The sequence below is a fragment of the Vidua macroura genome, chromosome 1 (genome assembly GCF_024509145.1).
Source record: "Vidua macroura isolate BioBank_ID:100142 chromosome 1, ASM2450914v1, whole genome shotgun sequence".
Classification (NCBI taxonomy): domain Eukaryota; kingdom Metazoa; phylum Chordata; class Aves; order Passeriformes; family Viduidae; genus Vidua; species Vidua macroura.
Window position 1 is genome coordinate 152,888,154 of NC_071571.1, and position 23,285 is coordinate 152,911,438.

General features: G+C 50.0%; 1 protein-coding gene across 1 annotated transcript in view; it reads right to left on the reverse strand.

Annotated features, from left to right (window-relative positions):
• Nucleotides 1-22,833, reverse strand: part of ZC3H3 (zinc finger CCCH-type containing 3) — a 126,474-nt gene extending 103,641 nt beyond the window's left edge. The window contains exons 1-3 of the mRNA XM_053976493.1: nt 22,727-22,833; nt 19,548-20,862; nt 17,697-17,890 (exon numbers count right to left, since the gene is read on the reverse strand). Of these exons, the coding sequence (XP_053832468.1) occupies nt 17,697-17,890; nt 19,548-20,862; nt 22,727-22,772 (1,555 nt within the window). The 5' untranslated portion in view covers nt 22,773-22,833. The remainder of the gene's footprint in view (nt 1-17,696; nt 17,891-19,547; nt 20,863-22,726) is intronic.
• Between the last annotated feature and the right edge of the window lie 452 nt (nt 22,834-23,285).

Below are 23,285 nucleotides of genomic sequence, written 5' to 3' on the forward strand. Positions count from 1 at the left end.
CACATCCACATGGTCCCGGATCTCCTCTGTAAATGTTTTCTAACACTTGTGACCCAGCTGTAATCCAAGCTGGGACCACCTCAAGCTCCTTTTCCTTCTCATTTATCCCAATTTTCCCTTTCCCAAGATGGGATTCTTTGGATAGCAGATGGGACACACGTAACGTCACGCTCCGGATGGGGATTCTCCCATTGCACGGAGCCGATTAAGGGCATGTTCATAAGGAATTCTGGAGGTCAACACTATAATTCAGACAAACAGGGGAAGCCATTCCGAGGTGCTGAATGATTTAAAACAGAATTCCCTGCCCAGTCATTCCCGGGTGCCACCTGTCGGAGTTTGGAGCCTGAGAAAATACCCAGGAATGAGCAGAATCCCAAGGCACAGCTCCGCTCCACCAACTGCCGTAAGGAAGAAGCTGCTAATGGCTCCTCACTTGCTCCAGGGATTATGTCATAGCTCAAATTGTATTCCCAAGGAATGGGGTTACCACATTCCAGAGGAACGTGCTGGATACACACAGCAGCTTCCCAGGGCTGGAAACAACACGGGCAGCACAAGAGCACAGGAAAGAAATACTCTGGTGGACACACAGGGAAAGTTTGCTCCAAGGATATCCCTCCAGCCAAGCCTCTCAATTTTCAGATTTCTGGGAGAAGGGACACACTTCCCTTGGAGAAGAGACACACTACCTTTGGAGACTCCAGGACGAAAATGTTCCACAGAAAACAAAAAATAAATTCACAGAATGATGGAATGGTTTTGGGTTGGGAGGTAGCCCCAAGACCATCACATTCCAACTCCTGTGCCATGGGTAGGGACACCTTCACTATCCCAAGTTGCTCCAAGTCCTGTCCAACCTGGCCTGGAAAAGGCCAGAAAGATAAATAATAGAGCACAGACTCCTTTAACACCCTTTTCCAAAAGATTCCCACATTTCCAGGTGCAGCTTTGGCTCACTGTGGTCCTCCGGTACTTCCCACCTGTTTCCAGGGCCATCCCACATTCCACACACATTCCAGTCCCTAAAACCACACCTTCTCCCTGTGCTGGGATAGTGAGATCCCACCAATCCTCAGATCCGACTTCCCAGATTAAACCTTTCCCTAAATTCTGTGATTTTAGCACTGTATTTTAGACAAATCAACCTGAACAAAAAAACTTCCAAAGATCCCAAACTACGACCAGTCCACACAAAACATTCACGTGAAATCCAGAAGAAAACAAGACTTAGGACAAGATTGAGGCCAATCCATAAACCTGGTTTATTTGGAGAGTCAGCACTTCTCAAATCCACCCGATTGCACTGTGGGGACTTGGAGCTGCCAGGGAATGTCACCTGTCAAGGCCACTTAGAGGGAGAGCAGCTCATCCTTGATGTTCCCATCCCGTAAATATTTCAAACAAAAACCAATTAACACCACTCCAGGCTGGGAAAAAAAGCTGCTCTGCTCTTCTCCCTCAGAAATAAACTTTCCAAACTCGGACAAAACTGGAGGGGAGGAAAAACAAGCCAGGCTTTGATGCTTTTCCTGGGTGGCAACTCCAGGTTTCCTATCATTCCTTAAAATCCTGGTCACAAAATATCCTCAGCATCTTTCTCACTGATCCAGCTCTTCCCAACACTGATCCTGAGTCCTTCCTTTTCAAGGAACTGATACGGTTGGAAAAGCCCTCTAAGGTTAGTGAGTCCAAGAGAAGGGAATGGAGCTGGGAAGGGTCTGGAGCACCAGGAGCAGCTGAGGGAGCTGGGAAAGGGGCTCAGCCTGGAGAAAAGGAGGCTCTGGAAGGATCTTTTCACTCTGCAATTCCCTGACAGGAGGGTGGAGCCAGGTGGGAGTTAGGATCTGCTCCCAGGGAACAAGGATGGGAGGGAATGACCTCAAATTGCACCAGTGGAGGTCCAGCTTGGATATCAGGGGAAAAAAATTTTCCATGGAAAGAGCTGACAAGCCCTAGCATGCCATTCCCAGGGCAGTGGTAGAATCACAAATACTGGAAGGGTTAAAAAAACGTGTGGATGTGGAACTTGGAACATGGGCTGGTGCTGGGTTAATGGCTGGACTCGATGATCTTAGAGGCCTTTTCCAACCTCAATGATTCCATTATTTCTTTGGTCCTCATCCACTTCCATCTGCCATCTCCAAACCCTTTTGATTTTCTCCCCATTTTCTTTTGCTTGATCTTCCCAACACCGCTCTGATCCTACAGGAATGGGGGCCTAAGGGATCATCAGCCACACCCAGGAGGGACTGAGAGCACAGGGAACAGAATCTTGGAATGCTCTGGAAGGGACCTTAAAGTTCATCCCGTTCCACCCCCCTGACATGGTCAGGAACACCTTCCACTATCCTAGATTTCTCCAAGACCCATCCAACTTGTCCTGGAACACTTCCAGAAATGGGACAACCACAGCATCTCTGCGAAACCTGAGCCAGGGCCTCCCCGCCCTCACTGGGAAGGATTCCTTCCCAAAAGGGGAAATTTTTGCCCAGATCCCACAGCACTGGGATCTGCCTGAGGTTTTTTCCCCAGATCTCACCGATCTCTTTTTCCCAGATCTGCTCCCCTCTTCCTGGCAGGAAAACCCAGGAACAGCAGTAAAATCATTTATCCCAAGGTTACGGAGGTCCAGCAACAGTAAAGACTCTTTGGTTTTAATCAGCTCCAATTGGATTTGAAGGACATTCCCCAGGTATTCCAGGGATTGATTGCATTCCAATTTAAGAGTATTTCCAAATGGAAAACCCCTTTCTAGGCCACCAGAAATTCCAGAACTGGGAAAATAAATTCCTCCTGTCTCCCACTGTCTTGGCTGAATCCCCATTTGATCCCAGTTGATTTGAACATAAAAGATTTTATTGGTGGTTTTGCGGGAATTCATTTTGTTTCCCTTTATTTTTTCCATAAATAAAAATAAAACAAATCACCCCTAACTCCATCCATTCACATGGACTGGAAGAAAAAATCCCATCCAGCCTTTTTCACTCAGCTGCCACATCCAATTATTCTCTCCAGGCCATGTGTCAGGAACCATCTCCTAAATATATGGAATATTGAAGCAGCAGGAGAGTCAAGACTTCCAGCCCTCATCCCACCAGTGACCTGAATGAACTGGGAGCTGACTGGTTGGCAAAGCTGGAAGGAAAAAAACATTCCCTGAAAAATCTCTGGCATTCCTTAATTTTACTCTTCAGTAATCCACGGGATATCCAAGAGCATCTGGTGCTGCAAATCCTGACTCGAGCCCAGATTCCAGGCTGGATGGGGCTCAAATCAACCTGGGATAGTGGAAGGTGTCCCTGCCCATGGCAGGGGTTGGAATTCCATGATCTTTAAGGTCCCTTCCAATCCAAACTATTCCATGACTCTGTGATTCTAAATTCCTTCTGAGTACTTCTTATCCAGGTTTTACAGGAAAAGCCAACCACTAAAAATCCCTCAGGAATGTCAGTGACCCTTTTCATAGGATAAAACATCCTTGTCTAGTGAGAAACTGGAAGTTTATGGAATTTCTCCTTCTCCCAACACAGCACATCCACAACCATCAAGTCCAGAATTCATTTAAACTTTAAAATTGGGAAAATACCTCAATCCTACAGGATTCAAGATTCGGGAAAAGTTTTTAAAACATATTGACAACAAGCACACTCCTGTTTTGAATTCCAAGGATAATGCTGCTCCATTAAATAACTCGGCCACTCTGCTCCTATGAATATTTAAAGGAGAAAAAGCAAAGCATTAGGGAATGAGGCAACCTGGAATGTGCACTAAGATCCCTGGGAAGAGAGGACAGGACAAAGGAAGTGTCAGCACAGCCAAAGTGGCCACTGTGATGTCCAGGATTGGGTTTTAAGAAGATGGAATGGGAAAGGAAAAGTCTTTTCCGACACCACTTAGTGTGGAATGAGCCCTTGGGAACAGGCAGCGACTGACACGCAATGGGAAGTGGGTCCATGGTGAGAACCCATTAATGGAAATGCAACAAAGAGGAAAATGTCCTTTCAGTTGAAAGGGAAAACTGGCTGGGAATTGTGGGGATGGAATAACACGGCAAAAAAAAAAAATTGGAATTGATGTCTCCTACCATGTGTTACTAGAAATATCTGGGAATGTGGTAAGGAATGAAATTTTAAAAAAAGAAAAAAAAACAGGAATAAATCTGAATTATTCCTTCCAGTGCCTAAAGGGGCTCCAAGAGAACTGGAGAGGGACTTTGGATAAGGACTGGAGGGACAGGACACAGGGAGGGATAGATGGAATATTGGGAAGGAATTCTTCCCTTTGAGGGTGTTAAGGAGCTGGAATGGAATTCCCAGAGAAGCTGTGGCTGCCCCTGGATCTCTGGAAGCGTCCAAGACCAGGTTGGATGGGGCTTGAAGCAATCTGGGATAGTGGAAGGTGTCGCTGCCCATGGCAGGGGGTGGAACTGGATGGTCTTGAAGGTCCCTCCCAGTTCACACCATTCTGTGATTCTGGGATACTCCAAAAAAGAAATCAAATTCCATGTCCAAATTCCCAACCATTGCTGTCAGGCACAGGGTCAAGGCAGAGAGTGAGAGCAAGAGGAATAACACAGAGCAAAGTCTGGATTCATGGAACTGAAAGCTGGAAAAGAGCTCCAATATCATCGAGTCCAAACCCCAGCCCAGCACCACCACCAAGCCCGCCACTAATCCCTGTCCTCAAGTGCCACATCCACATATTTTTGGACACTTGCAGGGATGTGACTCCCCCACTTCCCCAGGAAGCCCGTTCCGATGCTTTACAACCCTTTCCATGAAAAACATTTTCCCAATATCCCAACTAAAGCTTCCCTGGCACAACTTGAGGCTGTTTCCTGTGGTCCTGTCCCTTATCCCCTGGAAGCAGAGCCTGATCCCCACCTGATTCCACCCTCAGGGAGTTGTGGAGAGTGAAAAGGTCCCACCTGAGACTCCTTTTCTCCAGGCTGAGCTCCCTCAGCTGCTCCTGGTTGCTCCAGACCCTTCCCCAGCTCCATTCCCTTCTCTGGATATGCTCCAAACCCTCAATGTCTTTCTTGTTATGAGGGGCTAGAACGGATCCCAGAATTCCAGAACGGATCCCAGCTTCACTTCAGAGCCCGTGACATGAGACAACACAAAACAAGCTCCTGCTTCCATTAAAAAGTCCAGGGAAACTCCAGGCTGGAGATTTCCGACCTGGCAGCAGCAGAGGTTTCCCATCTCGATTTCACTCTGGAATTCTTTACTACGTTTTACTGCTGGGCTTGACGCTGCTCCCGCAGCATCTGTGTGGGAATTAAGGATGTTCCATTCAGGAATGTCTCTAAGTCGAGACGCTAAACAGCCCTGGAGTGGGACACAGTGCTCCCTCAGGGAATGACAGCAATGCTGGGAGCACCCAGGAGGAGCTGGGGATTCCCTGTGCTAAGCCAAGGCATGTGAGAGTTGGGCCAGAGCAGGGAGAAGGAGCAGGGATCCCACTAAGCAGTGAGAGAGTGGAAAAATGGAAATACAGGAAAAAAGTCCAGGCATGGGATCCTGAGGTTTAAGTTATCCATGAGGCCAAGGGGCTGGAATGTCTTGGATGCGTCCAGAAAGTGAGGGAAGCAAACAAAACCAAGGAGTTGCTCCAGAGGCTGGAGATAGGCTGGGAGAAAAGGGAAGACTCTGTGGAGACCTCAGAGCCTCTTCCAGTGCCTAAAGGAGCTCCAAGAGAGCTGGACGGGGACTTTGGATAATGGATAGAATGCCAAGAACAAAGAGAATGGCTTCCCACTGGCAGAGGGCAGCGTTAGATGGGATATTGGGAAGAAATCCTTCTCTGTGAGGGTGGTGAGGCCCTGGCACAGGATTCCCAGAGAAGCTGCGGCTGCCCCATCCCTGGAAGTGTCCAAGGCCAGGTTGGAGCAACTCCAAGTCCTGGGTCTGTGTCCACTCCCAGCCCATTTGCCACAGGGATGCTCCAGCCCTGAAGGGATGCAGGAATAACTCCCCACGTAAACACAACCTCCTTTTGGAATTATTCCGGCAGCGGAGCGGCTGTTGGGAATCGCAGGCACTGGCACCTGTTTATCTCGAGGGGCCAGGCAGGGCCTGGGAAGAGATAAACAAGGATATCAAGTTCAGGATGCTTTTCCACAAAGCTGCTTTCCCCACGTTGTGTCCAGGCCATGGAATGTCTGTCACCCACGCCCTGCCCGGCCCCACAAGGAGAGTGGTGACAGTGGGAGAGTCGCTGGGGCTGGGCATCCCCCTGCTCCGGGGGCTGGAATTGCTCAGGAGCAGGGATCGCTTTACCGGCATTGTATGTCCTAAACATTGTTTTCCTAAACCCCTTCAGCTCAACAAGTGTTTGTTCACTTCATGCCCTGTCCTCACCTGTCCTTTGCAGGCCCCATCTTCCCCAAAAGATCCCAAAAAAACTGGATGTGCTACAATATCCAATCAAGCAGATGATTCCCAAGCTCTGGAAAGAAACTGGGAAGTCCAATCTGCCTGGGTGGATTTTATCACTGATTCCTCTATGTCCAGAGGCAGCAGGAAGGTGCAGGATCCCTGCAGGGTCGTGATCATGAAATCATGGAATGGTTTGGGTTGGAAAGGATCTCAAAGATCATCACAATCCAACTCCCTGCCATGGGCACGGACAACTTCCACTATCCCTATTGCTCAAATTCCCATCCAACCCGGCCTTGGACATTTCCAGGGATCCAGGGGCAGCTACAGCTTCTCTGGGAATTCCATTCCAGCTCCTCACCACCCTCACAAGGAAGAATTCCTTCCTAATATCCCATCTATCCCCACCCTCTGGCAGTGGGAAGCCATTCCCTGTGTCCTGTCCCTCCATCCCTTGTCACATTCCCAAGGTAATCCCAAAATCCAGTGGGATCATCTCTTTGTGTCCTTCTCGAACTGGGATGGCCCAAAGCAGCCACTGGTTACCACCATGGCCCCACCAGTGCCACAAAGAGGGCTAATGCCAGCTGGAATTCTGTGATTCCTAAACCCCATCTCAGGGTTCTGGGTTTACCGGGATCTGAAATCCTTTGGAAACAGTGAATCCAAACTCTCCAGAAAGAGATGAAGAAATTGATGAGAAGGTCTTTCCAATCCCAGAGATCCAAGGAAGGCCATCTTTTCCTGTCAAAGGGAATCATGGAATGGTTTGGGCTGGAAAGGACCTTCAAGACCATCCAGTTCCACCCCCGTGCCACGGGCAGGGACACCTTCCACTATCCCAGGTTGCTCCAAGCCAAATCTAACCTGGCCTTGGACACTTCCAGGGATGGGGCAGCCACAGCTTCTGTGGGAATTCCATTCCAGCTCCTCACCACCCTCCCAGGAAATGATTCCTTCCCAATATCCCATCTAACCCTGCTCTTCTTCAGCTTATTTACATTTATCCATTTCTTTAGGGCATTTCATCCTTCAAATATTCCCACTGGGGACTCAGCTGCCCCTGGATGTCAGGAAAGTCTCCAAAACCACCACTGACTTACACCCACAACTTGTGAAGCGATATTTCCTTGATTAATTATTATTTAGACTTCTTCATATTTGGGAAAGCAACTTCATTAACCCCATGGAAGGGAGGGTTAAAATTAAGAAAGAAATAAAAATCCAGCTGCCATATTGAAAGTCCATTAAGCCAGGAGAGGACCCAACTTTGGTGCTTCTAAACATCAATTATTCTGGAATAATTAATTAGCAAAGCTCTAACAATACATAAAATCACTCGCCTCTGACTCTTCTGATAATTTATGCAAGATTAAAGTATCGCTGTGGTTGCCTTTTCTGGTGCCTAATTCAGCATTTTCTTTTTCCTTATGGAAGCAAGACTCCAGATTTAACTGCTCTAATGCCCTTTTACAGTGTTTGCTGTAGTAAAATCTAACAGCCACTCCGGCAGGCGAGCCGGGAAATGATGGATCACGGAAGCTCACGGAAAGGGGAGCACCGTAAAATGCCCCAGTTAATGTGGAGAGAGCAGAGTAAATCTTGTTTTAAAAACAGAGCGGGATCTCTGATGGACTCGTTTCACCCCATCAAATTCCCTTTTGATTTGCTTCCTGATAAGGGAGGGCTCCACTCCTTGATTCCTCGTAACAGGGAAAGCATTTGGAAGTCATCACTGCTAAATTAAGGTCACCAATCACTGCAAACACCTCGACCCAGCCAGGAACCCACATTATTTGGGTGGCATGTTGGGCTCTTCTTCAAAAGGAAAGGATTCCTTGCTTTTTTAATCCCAAAAGGAGCATTTGGCACTGATCCACCTGAGCCGTGGGATTCAAGCACATTTTCCCACCCCAAAGCTGGATAAAAAATGGATTGGGAGCAGCTCCAAGGAGAAGTACTTGGGGGATTTGGTGGATGAAAAACTGGACATGCCCCATCCATGTGTGCTCACATCCCAGAAATACCCCATATCCTGGGCTCATCCCACAGCATGGGCAGCAGGAGAGGGGGAATTCTGCCCCTCTGCCCCACTCAGGTGAGACCCCACCTGGAATTCTGCATCCAGCTCTGGGACCCAACATCAGGAGGATGTGGAGATGCTGGAACAGAGCCAGAGGAGGCCATGGAGATGCTCCAAGGGCTGGAGCTCCTCTGCTCTGGAGCCAGGCTGGGAGAGGTGGGAATGTCCAGCCTAGAGAAGAGAAGGCTCCAGGGTGACCTCAGAGCCCCTTCCAGTGCCTGAAGGGGCTCCGGGAGAGCTGGAGAGGGACCTGGGACAAGGGATGGAGGGACAGGACACAGGGAATGGCTTCCCACTGCCAGAGGGCAGGGATAGATGGGATATTGGGAAGGAATTCTTCTCTGGGAGAGTGGGGAAGCCCTGTAAAGGAATTCCCAGAGAAGCTGTGGTTGCCCTATCCCTGTAAGTATCCAAGCCCAGGTTGGATGAGGCTGGGATAGTGGAAGATGTCCCTGCCCATGGCAGGGGATTGGAACTGGATGATATTCAAGATCCTTCCCAAACCATTCTGTGATTCCATGGGGAAAAAAAAAAAAGTTTGATGGCACATCCCACCAACTCAGGCTTCCCTGGGCTCTCTCTGCCCCATCCAAGGACAAGATGTCCCAGGACATTTGCCGGTGCCGTGAGGGACAACACGGAGTTCCCCATCGCAACCAACACTAGACTTTACAGCCCACACTAAATCTCCAAGAATTCCCGTGCCCTTTTCCAACGGAGCCCCCCCGGAGGGCAGCTTAAGGGCTGATAACACGTGGGATCAGCTTTGGAGCCGATCCCGTCCACACCTCCACAAAATCCCCACTTGACACCGCTCCAAACAATCCAAAATAGAAACAGCACCCCGAAAACCGCACGCATGGGGATTATCCAGAGGCACAGGGGAGGAGGAAACGTTCCTTGAACTCAGATTTCCTGAGGGATGACAGCAAAATTCCCATTGACAAGCGAAGTCAAGGCATTTCCCCACCCCTCAGGCTGAAGCAGAAACTCCGGCAAAGCTGCTGGAACAGCAGAGTTTTGTAGGGCTCAGGAGATGCTGCCGAGTCCACAAATCCCTTATTCCAGGTGCACTCTGGCATCTGTTCCATATTCCAAGGGGTTTTGCTCGTTTCCAGGGCTTTGTAGAGCACACGGAGCGACCCAGCAAGTCCTGGAATGAACGGCTTAACTCGGCTCAGCAGCCAGGGAGAGGAATTTCCCTCCGACGCTTCCAAGTCGTTACAAGGAAAATCAAATGGGAAGATTTCCACGAGAAAATTTAAAAACTAAGGGTGTAAACCGGGATTTGGGAAAGAACTGGAAGCAGAAAGCAGAACAGAGAAACCTACACAGGTTTTACGGGGAATTGAGCATCTGCCAGGGCGGGATTTTGGGAATCCTGACAGAGCAGTGGAAGATACTCCGATCATCCACGCCGGCATCAGTAATTCCAACTGTGACCATGCTGGGAATGCCATCAGACAGTTTATTAAGTGCAAGAAAATAGCAAAAGGAAGGAAAAAAGAACCAGGGAAAAGGGACTCATTGTCACTTTTCAGGTTATGTTTTTTTATAAGAACCTTGAACCATTTTTATTTTCCTTATTTTTATTTAGGAGCCCAAGGGAAGACAAGCAGAGGGATAAGAGGGATCAGCACTGAAATTCCGCCCAATTCCAAGCAGCAGGTCCAAAACTGGTTTAAAAGCTTCATTTTTGGTTGGATTAGGAGACTCCTAGAGGTCCCTTCCAGGCCAAAGCATTCCATGGACAAATAAATACCTATTTCCAAGATAAAGATCTGTTTCCAAGATCACAGAGTTGACAGGATAGGGGGGATTTGCTTCAAACTGGGAGTAAGTTCAGATGGGATATTGGGTAGAAATTCTTCCCTGTGAGGGTGGTGAGGTTCTGGCTGCCCAGAGAATTTGTGGATGCTCTATCCCTGGAAATATTTAAGGGCCAGGCAAGCCCCAGGAGGCCAAACAAGGAGTTCAGGACCTATTGCTCTGTTTCCCTTTTTTTTTCCCCTCCGTTTTTTTTTCCCCTGTCTATTTTAGTTCCACACCGTGCCGTCCCTGAAAGGTTTGGAGTCTTACACAAAGCCCCCCACAGACCTGGAAATATCAAGGGTCAGAGCCAATGGAAGGATCTCATCCATCCCCAAAGTCAAATATTTTTCCTATTAGTGTATAAATAGACTATTCCCCACAGAGCTCCTGGCTACCAATGGAATTTCCCAATCCAACAGAGCTGGAGCTGCACAGGAGAGGGTCTAAAATAGGGACTGAGATAAAAATATTGAGGTAAAACTACCTAAAACAGGGATTGAGAGGTGACTTTCACTAAAACATGGAATGGTTTGGGTGGGAAGGGACCTTCAAGGTCATCTCCTTCCGTGGGACACATTCCACTGGACCAGGCTGCTCCAAGTCCCATCCAACCTGGCCTGGAATACTTCCAGAGATGCAGCTTCCACAACAAATTGAGTGTGCAGGTCAAATTCCATGGGGAAAGAGACACCCAGGAATTGTCACTTTCAGGATCCCCATTTCCCTCTGGATGTTCCCTCTGTCACAGTCACCAATTTCCCCGATCCCAAATCCAACATCTACACGGGAACAATTCCTTGAGCAAGGCCCATCCCCTCGCTCCCAGCAGGCTGTTATTTTTAAAAGAGGGCTCTGCAAAGAGAATTCCCAATCCTGGCTCCATGCCTGCAGCTCCTCTTGCAGCTCGGGACGAGTCACCTGGAAATGCCAAGTCAAGGCGGAAACCCAAAACCGTTACTTACGACCACTGACGTAACCGGGCCCGGCAAAGAGCCAAGAATGTGAACTTTTCCCAATTCCTGAAGGAGTGAGGAGCCACCTCGCCAGCCACGCTCCACCCCTGTCTCCCAAGGACAAGGGGAAAGAGCCAAAGGGAAGAGAGAGCTGGCAATGGAATGATTTCCAAGCAAGGTCAAACTTAGGTGGGACAGAGGAACGACAGAGAGCGGCGACCTTGGAAGGGTTTGGATCAGCTGGAAGGAACTCGGGAAAACAGGAGTTTTGGATCAGCTGGAAGGAACTCGGGAAATGATGGAGCAAAGAAAAAGATGTGATGAACTCCGAGGAGTTCTGTGTGTGATCCAAGGGCTTCCCTGAGGGAAGGGATCAAGAGCTTAACTCAGCCGTAACGCGATCGGAGGCGTCACCTCGAAGAGCAGCAAAACCTCACGCAACTCGGAAGAAAAATAAAATAAATATAAAATAAAACACCAAACAAGGGAAAAAAAACTCCAAAATTCTCTCAGTTGCTGTCCCACTGGGAATCAACCCGCTGGAAACATCAAGAAAAAAAAATAGGAGAGGGTATAAAACCCAGGGCTGAGATTTTCAGAGCTGCCAGAGGGATCCAAACACCCGGTGTCAATAAAATTATCAGCAGCTGAGCATTCGGATGCCACCCATAACTTGCTCCTCACCATTTACACCCCCTTTACTCGCCCGAGTAATGCAAAGCAGCTCCTGCCACTTTTGCCTCCAGCGTTTTTCCAAGCAAACACTCCTTGCCCATCCCAACCCCCTCATGTCACATCCTGTGGAGCGAGGAGGAGAAAAATGAGGGTTTAGGGAATTTTTTGGAGGGTGATTCTGGTAGTAAAGAGTTGGAGAAGCTTCTGCAGACGCAGAGTGAAACAAGATTTCAGAATCCTACGGAATTTCTCTTTAGGAAGATGGGAACGTAAACAGGATTCCTTCTGTTCGGCAGTTTCAACAGTGGGGTGGCAGCACAGGAAAAGCAGGAAGCTGATAACACAAACCACTGGCTTATCTCAGTTTGGAGCAGAAAGGGGAAGATAAGCAGGGAAGGAATATTTTCAAGGGAAGCAATACAAATCCAGGTTGGATGTAGTGGATCCGACAAGGACGTGCTCCCAAATTTCTCCTCCTCTGGCCATGGAGTTGCACAGCCACAGATGAGGAATTGGAAAAATTGCAACAATTCACCATCTACTTAAGCTGAAGGAGGAAAGGTTTAGTGGGAAATTGGGAAGAAATTCTTCCCTGGGAGGGTGCTGAGGCCCTGGAATGGAATTCCCAGAGAAGCTATGGCTGCCCCTGGATACCTTGAAGTGTCTAAGGCCAGGTTGGGTGAGGCTTGGAACAACCTGGGACCGTGGAAGGTGTCCCTGTCTATGGCAAAAGGGTGGAATTGGATGATCTTCAAGGTCCCTTCCAACCCAAACCATTCTGGGATCTAAATTCCACGATGAACCACCCACCTCTCCCAGGAAAAAATCCCAAAGTTCTTAAGAAGTTCCTTTAATACCCAGACCTGGAAGTCACAGCAGGAAAAGGGAGCCGGGCTTTGAACTCGGGACACAGCAAAATAAGTTGATCCTTGAGGTCCCCCCCACAGCCCAAACCATTCCATGATTCCAAGTTCACCTCAAGCAGGACACGACCGGAACCACCCAACCCGGCAAGCACCAAATTATTTAAGGAACAAACGCAACATAAATAAAGAAAAGTCCCTGGAGAATCTCCCTCCTGCTTTCTCCATCTCCTGCTTCCAGCCAGCTGTGACCATGCCGAAGCAATCCCGGAGCAGTCCTGCCTGGAAGGGGACATTACAGAGGTGGAAAAGACACGGAGGAGCCTCTTTGTAATATTCCATGATCCCCCCGGGCGAGGCGCAGAGCCGGCGCTGCTGAACGCTGCACTTTTGGATTCAATTAAAGTGATTATCTGTTGTGCCAAATAAATTGTGTCCAGCATCTATCCTGCAGGATTTTACACCTCCAGCCTCATTATTCCCTAACTGTTTCCTCCTGTTTATGCTCTCTCCAATTAAATTGCTGATAATATGAGCCAAAATAAAAAACGAGCGCACCTTGTCCGGAGAAAATTGATTCCCTTTTTTTCCTGCACCGGGCGATTGCCAGGTTTTATATACTCTGTTCCTGGCGATCATTAGTAATTCAATTTTCTTTTTATTAGCCCCCTTATCTGCTGAGCAATATAGTGGCAGAGCTGACCTCTTTCGCACGGGTAAATGTTTAAAATCTTTTCCCTGATTAATTTTGCCAGTTAAGGAAAAGAGGAGAAATGATCCGGCTCTTTGCCATCACAATGAATAAAGCTTAATGTTGATTGTGATGGAATTTCTAATGCCAAGGAAATTGATTGAACGCAGCAATTACCCCGCAATAGGAACTCCAGGGAAATGGGATGGTTTTCTCCCCGGCCGTAGCCTTTTGGTTATTTAAAACAATCCAATTTGCAAGGATAATTATATATTAGTGTTTTATCTGCCACCGGGAATGAACATGGGAATTTTGATACTGGCCCGGCATTAGCAGGTTATTGCTGCAAATTACTCCAGATCTGCTTTCTTTCACATAAAGACGAAATTAGGCCATCAATAACCAGAAAAAGGTGGACTGAGGAGATGGGAGAGGCACGAGTGCCCTCTGCAGGGCTGTGTGCTCTTCCCAAAATCCCCAATTCTCCTGGAAAAGCCCCCGATTCTCCTGCAAAAATCCCAATTTTCCCACATGTACCATGCAGTCGTCACTCTCATTCTCCTCGTCCATACATTTGCCACATCTCTGACATCAAAATGAATTAGAAAAAAAATCAAGAAATCTTCCTTTGAAGCACTTATTCCTAGTTTTTTCCAAGGGAAAAATCCTGGGAAGAAGAAATAATGGCTTGGATGCCCAAGCAGGATGAGCCAAGGAATGGTGGGGAAAAGTTCCCAACTACCAGAACTCATTTGTCTGTCATCAAAAAATAGGCTAGGAATAAGCTTCATCCTGCAAGAAATCCCAGATAAAGATAGGAAAAAGCTGTTGGGAAAGCATGGGACTCCCATATCTTCTAGCATGAGACTTTTAGGATGGGAAAACCAGGAATATCCCACTGTTATCATACCTGGATCACACAAACCTCACTTAGAAGTTGGCATTTTCCCTCAAAACTGCTGAGAAAAAGATGCCATCCCTGAACTTTTGGGAATATTCCATCTTCAGTTTGGAGAAAGTGGATAAAGGATTCCCAAGGTGATGGGACAGGACATGGACAAAAAGCTCATTTGGCATTTAGACTGGCTGGGAGAGCTGGGAATGTCCAGCCTGGAGAAGGGAAGGATCCAGGGAGACCTCAGAGCCCCAGGAGAGCTGGAGAGGGATTTGGGATAAGGGATGGAGGGACAGGAGACAGGGAATAGCTCCCCACTGCCAAAGGGCAGGGATAGATGGGATTTGGGAAGGAATTCCTCCCTGTGACATTGGGAATGTGCTGGAACAGAACTCCCAGAGAAGCTGTGGCTGCCCTATCCCTGGAAGTGTCCAAGGCCAGCTTGGATGGAGCTTGGAGCAACCTGGGACAGTGGCAAGTGTCCCTGCCCATGGCAGGGGATTGGAATTCCTTGATCTCCAAGGTCCCTTCCTACCCAAACCATTCCATGATTTTATCCAACACAGTGGGACCTGAGACCCTGATGGTCCTTGTTGGTCCTCCAGCTTTTCCCTGGATAAGGAGAGAAACAACCACCATCTTTTATCCCTCTCCCATCACATCCCTGAGGATCCCAGAGGTGAGGAAGGCAGCCTGACCTGGAACTTTCTCCCTACTCCACCATCCCATTGGAAAAACTTCCATTTGGGACACACTCCAATATCTGAACTGTTATTAAACATCTCACTTAATCAAGTATTTCGGAATTAATCGATAAGAGCTGCAGGTGGATCTCTCATGGAACAGCCCAAGTAATGCCAAGAAAATTCCTACCAATCTGCCACTTTCCCATTGGCTCCCTGATCCCTAAATAAAAGCAATTCCCACAGAAGGAAGTGGACAGAGCATTGGAAAACACCAATCCCATTTCAAGACTCAGCAATTTCTGGAAGAGCTTCCCTACCAATGACACCAAACAGATCCATTTGGGACCAAGAAGGGACTTGGAAAGTCAGGAGACAGACCAGCACTTGGGAAAAGCAGGAGCAATGTCTTTATCCAGCCCACAGAGCTGTGTCACAGGTCCCAAAATCCCGTGGAACAGGACAAACAGGACACCAGCCAGGCTGTGTCACCACAGGCCCCACATCCATGGGGATGGGAGGGACTGATCCAGCTTTTCCAGCCACGCTGCCGTGCAGGAAGTTGGGAGCATTCCTCCCCTCTGTCTTTCCCTCCAGAAATGGATCCATCTCCCTGCTCCATTCCTGCCCCACTCTGCTCCCAGTGTATCCCAGTAACACCATCTACTTCCCTCACACCTGTCCAAGGAGAAATGGAAAAGACTGGAAATTCCACCACTTTGTGGTGATTAATATCCACAATATTTTTGCTGGGATTAATATCCACACGTTGCCCCAAAAGAAACCAAAACAACCTTCCCAAAACCTCTTGAATAACCTGGGAGCCAGGAATTGAATCCACAAGACTTCACTTATTCCCAGCTCCCTGTGGAACCAGAAGACACTGGCACCACATCCATAATTATACACTTACAGGGAACATGGGAGTTGTCCCAATCCCTGTGAGCATCCAGGACCTCCCAGACTTGGGAATATCCCTGCCCCATCCACCACCCAATAATCTTTTCCTACTAAATCTGGGGTGGGAAAGCCCCACAGGAGTCCTGGAGCACACACAGAGGAACAGCCCTGGAATAATTCCACAGCTTTCCAAACCCAAAGTTTAAGAATATTCCAACACACAAAGCTGCAAATCCTCTGTCTGGGATTGAAGCTCTCCCAAGAAAAATCTTGAAGTACAAAAGGATTCAAATCCAGAAAGTCAATTTTAATCAAAGGGAGCAAATCCAAAATTCACGGAGGGAATTTCAAGGCAATCCAGGCCCTTCCTGAATTTCTCTTCAAACGAGAAGGTGCCACACAGAGAAGCATCTGCCAGGAACAGCTGGATAACTGGATCCACTTTTGGAGGGGGGAATGAACTCCCTGCTCTCCCAAGGTCACTTCCAGACCTATTCCCTTTTTTTTCTTCCATTCTCCAACCTTTTTTATTTGCCAATTTCCCAAAGCCTGGAGCAAAACCGCATTCCTGCTTTATTTTCTCATTCTTATCCATTTAAAATCAAGATAAGATTTTTTTCAGTGTGTGAACATTCCCTTCAATCAAGGAACTGGGATTCCAAACACGCTGATATCCCTGGAAGCATCACTGCCTCAATTCCCTCCGAGGTTAAAATGCTGTGGCAATCCCAAATTGCTCCGTGTCTCCAGAGCTTTCTGTCTTTTCATGGAATCATGGAATGATTTGGCTTGGAAGAGCTCAAAGATCATGGAATTCCACACCCCTGCTATGAACAGGGACACCTTCCACTACCCAAGGCTGCTCCAAGCTCCATCCCAGCTGGCCATGGTCACTTCCAGGGATCCAGGGACAGCCACAGCTTCTCTGGGAATTCCATTCAGGGCCTTACCACCCTCCCAGGGAAGAATTCCTTTCCAATTTCCCATCTAACCCTGCCCATTGGAATGGCAGTGGGAAGCCATTCCCTGTGTCCTGTCCCTCCATCCCTTGTCCAAAACCCCTGATCCAGGAAAATTCAACAACATCTCAATGGAGCTGTTTGAACACCAAATAATCCCAAAATATAACTGGAGACAAATCCCAGCTACATCTGATCCAAACCCCTCTCCCAGCTCCCGCAATTCCCACAGGGAATTTCATGGGGCCACAGGAAAAATGTGCCTCATATCCACCTGAAACAACTGAATCCCGGGCAGGGGAAGCCTTTTATCCATAAAAATATCCCTAGGGAACAGAAGAACCAGACTTAGAGCCAGCAACATCCCAACAACATTCCAGACACTAAGCTCTGAGCTCTAAGCTCTGCTCCAAGGCAGCAGGATATGGATGCAAATTCCCTGTTCCCAAACACGATGGATTCAGTATTCCACTATTACTGGTGTTTTAAGCAAATTAGATCCAAAACTGGACAGCACACTGGGATACAGGTGAGAGATTTGTGTATTCATGCCTCTGCCAAACTCTTCCTTCTTGGAAAACCTTCCTGAAAATCCAGGGAAACCCCAGGAAAAGCAAGAAACAGATTTTTTTTGTGGAGACGCCAAAAGGACAACACGGACATGGAGTCAAACTTCTCCTAAGTGTTTGCTCCAGGACCAACAACACCTCCAGGAGGACTCAGCAGCACATTCCCAAAGCCAAGAACCCTTGGAATCACTCCACCGAGTCCAGTGAGCCCTTGGAATGCTTGATCCTACCTTCCTTGGTGGCCACCTGTGTCCTGGTCGCCGGCATCCGACAGAGCCGGTGCTTGGAAATCTGCACCAGGCCCCGGGGCGAGGAGCGTTTCGCCGTCACCGAAGATTTTCCCCGCGTGGAATTTCTCCTCCGGAGGTGGAAGCGGCTCTTCAGAGCTGTGGTGGGGGAGATGTTCTTCTTATCCGTGGGGGAACTGGGAAAGGGAACGTCACACGGTTAGGAGGGAGCAGGGAAGCGGCCAAAACACTCCTGGTGTCCTTCTCCAGCGCTCCAAGAGGAGTCAAATCCCACCAGGATTCTCCTCTGGCTGAGGGGGGAGGAGAAGCTCTGAAGAGAAAATTCCAAGGAAACGGGCAAATCTGAGGAATTCCTGGCAAGGAACAGATGGAGAATGAGGTGTTTGACAGCCAAACTTACTCACTCCCTTCTGCTCAACAGATGTGAGGGATTGAGTCATGGGATCATGGAATGGTTTAGGCTGGAAAGGATCTCTGAGATCGTCAAGTCCAAGCATTTCCCAGCAGTGAAATTTCCCAGCAAGGCCACCACTGACCATATCCCCAAGTTCCACATCCACAGGGATCTTAAACCCCTCCAGGGATGGGGATTCCCAATGCCTGACCACCCTTTGCACAAAGGAATGTTCCCAATATCCAAACTAAACCTCCCCCGGAGCAGTTTGAGGCTGTTTGCTCACACCCTGTCCCTTGTTCCCTGGGAGATCCTGATCCTTCCTGACTTCACCCACCTGTCAGGGAATTTAGGGAGACAGAAGGTCCCCCCTCAGTCTCCTTTTCTCCAGGCTGAGCTCTCCCAGTTCCTTCAGCTGCTCCTGGTGCTCCAGACCCTTCCCCAGCTCCATTCCCAACTCTGGACATGCTCCAGATCCTCAATATCCTCCCTCCAGGGTCTGAGGAGCCTCAGCAGTGCCCAGCACAGGGGGATGATCCCTTCCCTGGCTCTGCTGGAATTTACCAAGGTGTGGGAGGTCTCCCTGAACTGCCAAAAAATCCCAAACATTCCCAACTTCTCCAGTCTGCTCCAGAGTGATTTTCCCAGCACAATCCACCCACTGATAGCTTTCCAGGCAAAGCAGGAGGGCAAGGCAAGGATGGAAACCTGCTGGGATGCACTGAAGGGATGTGGGAAACAGAAGCAGGAATCAACACAACAATTATGAGAATTTGAAATTAAATCAAGGAAAATGCAGCTTCCTTTGCTGAGTGGGAAAGTGTCGGTGACCACAGAGATTCACAGGATCCAGCTCTGGATCACCCAGCATCAGGAGGACATGGAACTGCTGGAGCAAATCCAGACGAGGCCACGGAGATGCTCCAAGGGCTGGAGGCCCTCTGCTCTGGAGCCAGGCTGGGAGAGCTGGGGGTGTTCAACCTGGAGAAGAGAAGGATCCAGGGAGACCTCAGAGACCCTTTCAAGGCCTAAAGGGGCTCCAGAAGAGTTGGAGAGGGATTTGGGACAAGGGATGAAGGGACAGGACACAGGGAATGGCTTCCCACTGCCAGAGGGCAGGGATAGATGGGATATTGGGAAGGAATTCCTCCCTGTGAGGGTGCTGGGGCCCTGGAATGAAATTCCCAGAGAAGCTGTGGCTGCCCCATCCCTGAAGTGTCCAAGGCCAGGTTGGACAGGGCTTGGAGCAACCTGGGATAGTGGAAGGTGTCCCTGTTTATAGCAAGGGTGTGGAATTCCATGATTTTTAAGGTCTTCCAACCCAAACCATCCCATGATTCCATAAATCCTCCAGCACACAACAACCCTCACTGGAATTTCCCCCGCAGCCACAACCTGACATGAAACCCACAGACACAAAATCCAAATGATCAACTTACCCCACATTCCCTTTCCTCTTGATGATTTTTGTCCGACTTTTCACTTTGTAACTGGACAGGGCAGCCTCTCCAAAGGATTTCATCCCACCGGGAACAACGGATGCCGCACCCGGAGCCGGTGGGACAGAGACGATTCGAGAGGTATTTGGGGCTGGAGCCTTCTTCTGGTCCTCGGATCTCCACTGGAATGCTGACTTGGAAGTGGAAGGCAAAGTCTGCAAGCTGGAGGCTTTCCACTTATATTTACTGGGAGAAACCCCCAGCTTGGATTGCAATCCCAATTTCTTTATCTTCGTTCCCAAATCCGCCTTGGGGGAGATTTTAGCACCTTTGTCCGCTCCCCCAGTGCCCTTCTTGGAATTTTCGGCTCGAGGGCTCGCCCACCTCTTCACAATCCGAGAGCTTTTCCCAGGGTTTGCCACCCAGGTGTAGTTGTTTTTCCTGAATTTCTGAGATTTGCTGGAGATGGGTGCTGAGGCAGCTTTTTGGAGAGCGGGAGCTTTGGGAATTACGGGAAATCTGCTCTTCACCGGAGTCACCCCAGCCTGAGCAGGTCGAGAGAGCATCTCGGCATTCCCAAAGAGTTTGGGATGTAGGGAAGCATCCCGGACTTCCTCACCACTCGGCTGCCCCGGAGAGAGTGGCTCTGCCTTGATCTGTACCGAGTGCTGGGCTGGCTCCTGACCTGGAAATTCCAAAGGATTTTGTGGCTCCGACTTCAGCGCCACGGCACTTTCACTGGTGCTTCCAGAGGCGGAAAAGGAGCTCCCGGCTCCGCTGCCAGGCAGGCACACAGTCCTCGACGTGGAACTGAAGGAAATGGATAGGGAAGGTCTTCTCTCTTTTTCCTGAAGAAGGGATTTCTGGCTATTTCCATCCGCCGAAGGAGCCACCGCCACTTCCTGCCCGGAAAACTCGCCGTAAGGACCCACATTTTCCTGGCCAGCCCTTTGTGGCACCTGGATATCCACGACGATGTTCCCATCCGTGGTGAAGTCCACGTGTCTCTCCGGGGACGATTCCGGTGCCTCAGGAGTCTGGCTGTCCCCAAGGCTCCCAAAACCCTGGGAAGTGCTGGAAGCACTTCCAACGTCATAGCCCGATCCCGGCAGCCGGTTGTCCAGGGAGTATTTTTTCCTCCAGGAGTGAGTCTGGCATGGAGGGTGGAAATTCCTGGGAGCCTGCTGGGGGTACCTGGTGGAAAAGGCTCCTCTCCTGGCGTAGCCGGGCTGGCGGGGGTTGTTCCACCTCGGAGGAGCCGATGCCGCCGGACGTGGGACATTCCCGTGCATGTTCCTGTGGCTGTTTATGAGACCTGAGGGAGAGAAGACAGAGCATTCATTCCCTGATCCCGTGGGAATCCGAGAGCAACAGAGAGCTGCTCTTCCTTGCGCTGGAATTCCATCATCACTCGGGTTTCGGATGAGCCAGGGTGGAAGGAGAAGTCATGGAATCACAGCATGCAGGAATGGTCTGGGTTGGAAGGGACCTTCAAGAACAGCCGGTTCCACTTCCCTGCCATATTCCTGGATTCCACAGGTTGCTCCAAGCCCCATCTAGTTTGGCCTCAGACACTTCCAGGGATCCAGGAGCAGCCACAGCTTCTCTGGGAATTCCATCCCAGCCCCTCACACCCCTCACAGGGAAGAATTCCTTCCTAATATCCCATCTACCCCTGCCCTCTGGCCGTGGGAAGCCATTCCCCATGTCCTGGCAGATCCTGATCCCACCTGAACTCCACCCTCCTGTCAGGGAATTTTAGGGAGCCAGAAGGTTCCCCCTGAGCCTCCTTTCCTCCAGGATGAGTCCCCCATCTCCCTCAGCTGCTCCTGGTGCTCCAGACCCTTCCAAATTCCCTTCCTTGCTTCTTTTCAAAGCAGCAACAAGGACACTCCAAGGCTTTGCTGTTGTGTCCCTCTGGAAGCCAAAATCCCTGTTAATTCGGGAATTTCTGCCCTTGTCCAGCCTCAGTGTTTAGAAAACCTTTCCCATGACTGATTCTCTAAGGAATTTGGAGCCCGGTGTTTCAGGCAGAGTTTTTCCTTCACTGGGGTCACGGTGCTGCCAGGAGAGCCGAGTCAGCACATTCCTCATGGAAAAGCAAGGATTGTTTTCCTCCCTCTCATCATTCCGCCACGTAGGAGCTCCTGGAGAGGCAAATCCCAAGTCTTGAGCGGAGGTTGTGGCCTCACTAACGAGGAAAATTTACTTTGAAGGACAAAAATAGAGGGATTTGGTGCTAAAAGAAGCTCTGGTGCTTTCCAGAGCTTGGGAAGGGCACATGGATACACATCCCACCTCTGTGCTCCCAGCCCGGGGCTGTGGGACAGGGAAAAGCCCCTTCCCAAAGCCAGGACAATTCCAGATCCTGCCAAGAGCAGCACTGTGGGAATTCCCTGGTGTGGGGACCCCAAAATCCTGCAGCACTCCACGGGCTCTGTTCCCTCCCTGCCTTGGCCCACTGGGCTTTCCTGGGTCTTTTCCCTTTCCACCTTTTCCCAGCACTCCCTGGATCACTTCCCTCCTCTCCCAAAACTCCTGAATCCTCTCTTCTCCCCTTTTCCTTCCTTCTGCCAGCACTCTGGGATCTTCTTCATCCCCATCCCTCTCACACTCCCCCCAGTCCCACCCTAAAATCCAACGTCCCACCCCCACCAAAACCCCCCAGATCCCGTCACAACCTGTCCCTGTCCCACCGCAGATTCCCAAAATTCCCTTAAAACACCGCGCCGCCCCCCCAAAATGCCCACATTTCCCCTGATCCCTCCTCCAGGTCCTCTCACATTGCTCCCAGCCACTCCCTGCTTCCCAACCCCAGATTTTTTTCCTCGTCCCTCCCTCCCTTTTTTTTCCCTGGGTGTCCCCTCGTTTCCCGGTGTCTCCCCAATCCCTTCACACCCTGGAGCACTCGGATCTCCCGCCACAGCCGCTCCCATTCCCGATTTTCCCGATTCTTCCCAAATTCCCGCACCCTGGACCACTCGGAATTCCCGGCACAGCTTCTCCCATTCCCGATTCCAACCAATTTCCACACCCTGGAGCACTCGGATCTCCCGGCACAGCCGCTCCCATTCCCGATTTTCCCGATTCCCCGCAATTCCCGCACCCTGGAGCACTCGGGTCTCCCGGCACAGCCGCTCCCATTCCCGATTTTCCCGATTCCCGCGCAATTCCCGCACCCTGGAGCACTCGGATCTCCCGGCACAGCCGCTCCCGTTCCTCCATTCCTGCAGCGCTCCCGCACGGCCTCGCGGCGCTGTGACGTCATCAACCGGCGCCGCCAACGGACCCACGTGAGCGCTCCTCGACGGTCACGTGACACCCGCGACCGTTGCCGGGCAACGGGGACGGGACAGCGCGGCCTAAACTGGGCCTGGGCCTGGGCCTAACCCAGCACGGCCTGGCTGTCCCCGGCCTGGGGTAGTAGCCCGGTTGTCCCCTGTTCCCATCTCAGCCTGGTCCAGCTGTCACCAGACCCTGTCCCCTGTTCCCATCTTAGTCTGGACCAGCTGTCCCTAGCCCCTGTCCTCAGCCTGGGCCACCGTGGCTCTTCTCGTCCCCAGCCTCTTCCTTCCACAACCTCATCCAGCCATCTCCTGTCCCCAACCCAGCGTGGTCCAGCTGTCCCTATTTCTCCTGTCCCCATCCCAGCCTGGTCCAGTTGTCCCCATTTCTCCTGTCCCCATCCCAGCCTGGCCTAGCTGTCCCCATTTCTCCTGTCCCCATCCCAGCCTGGCC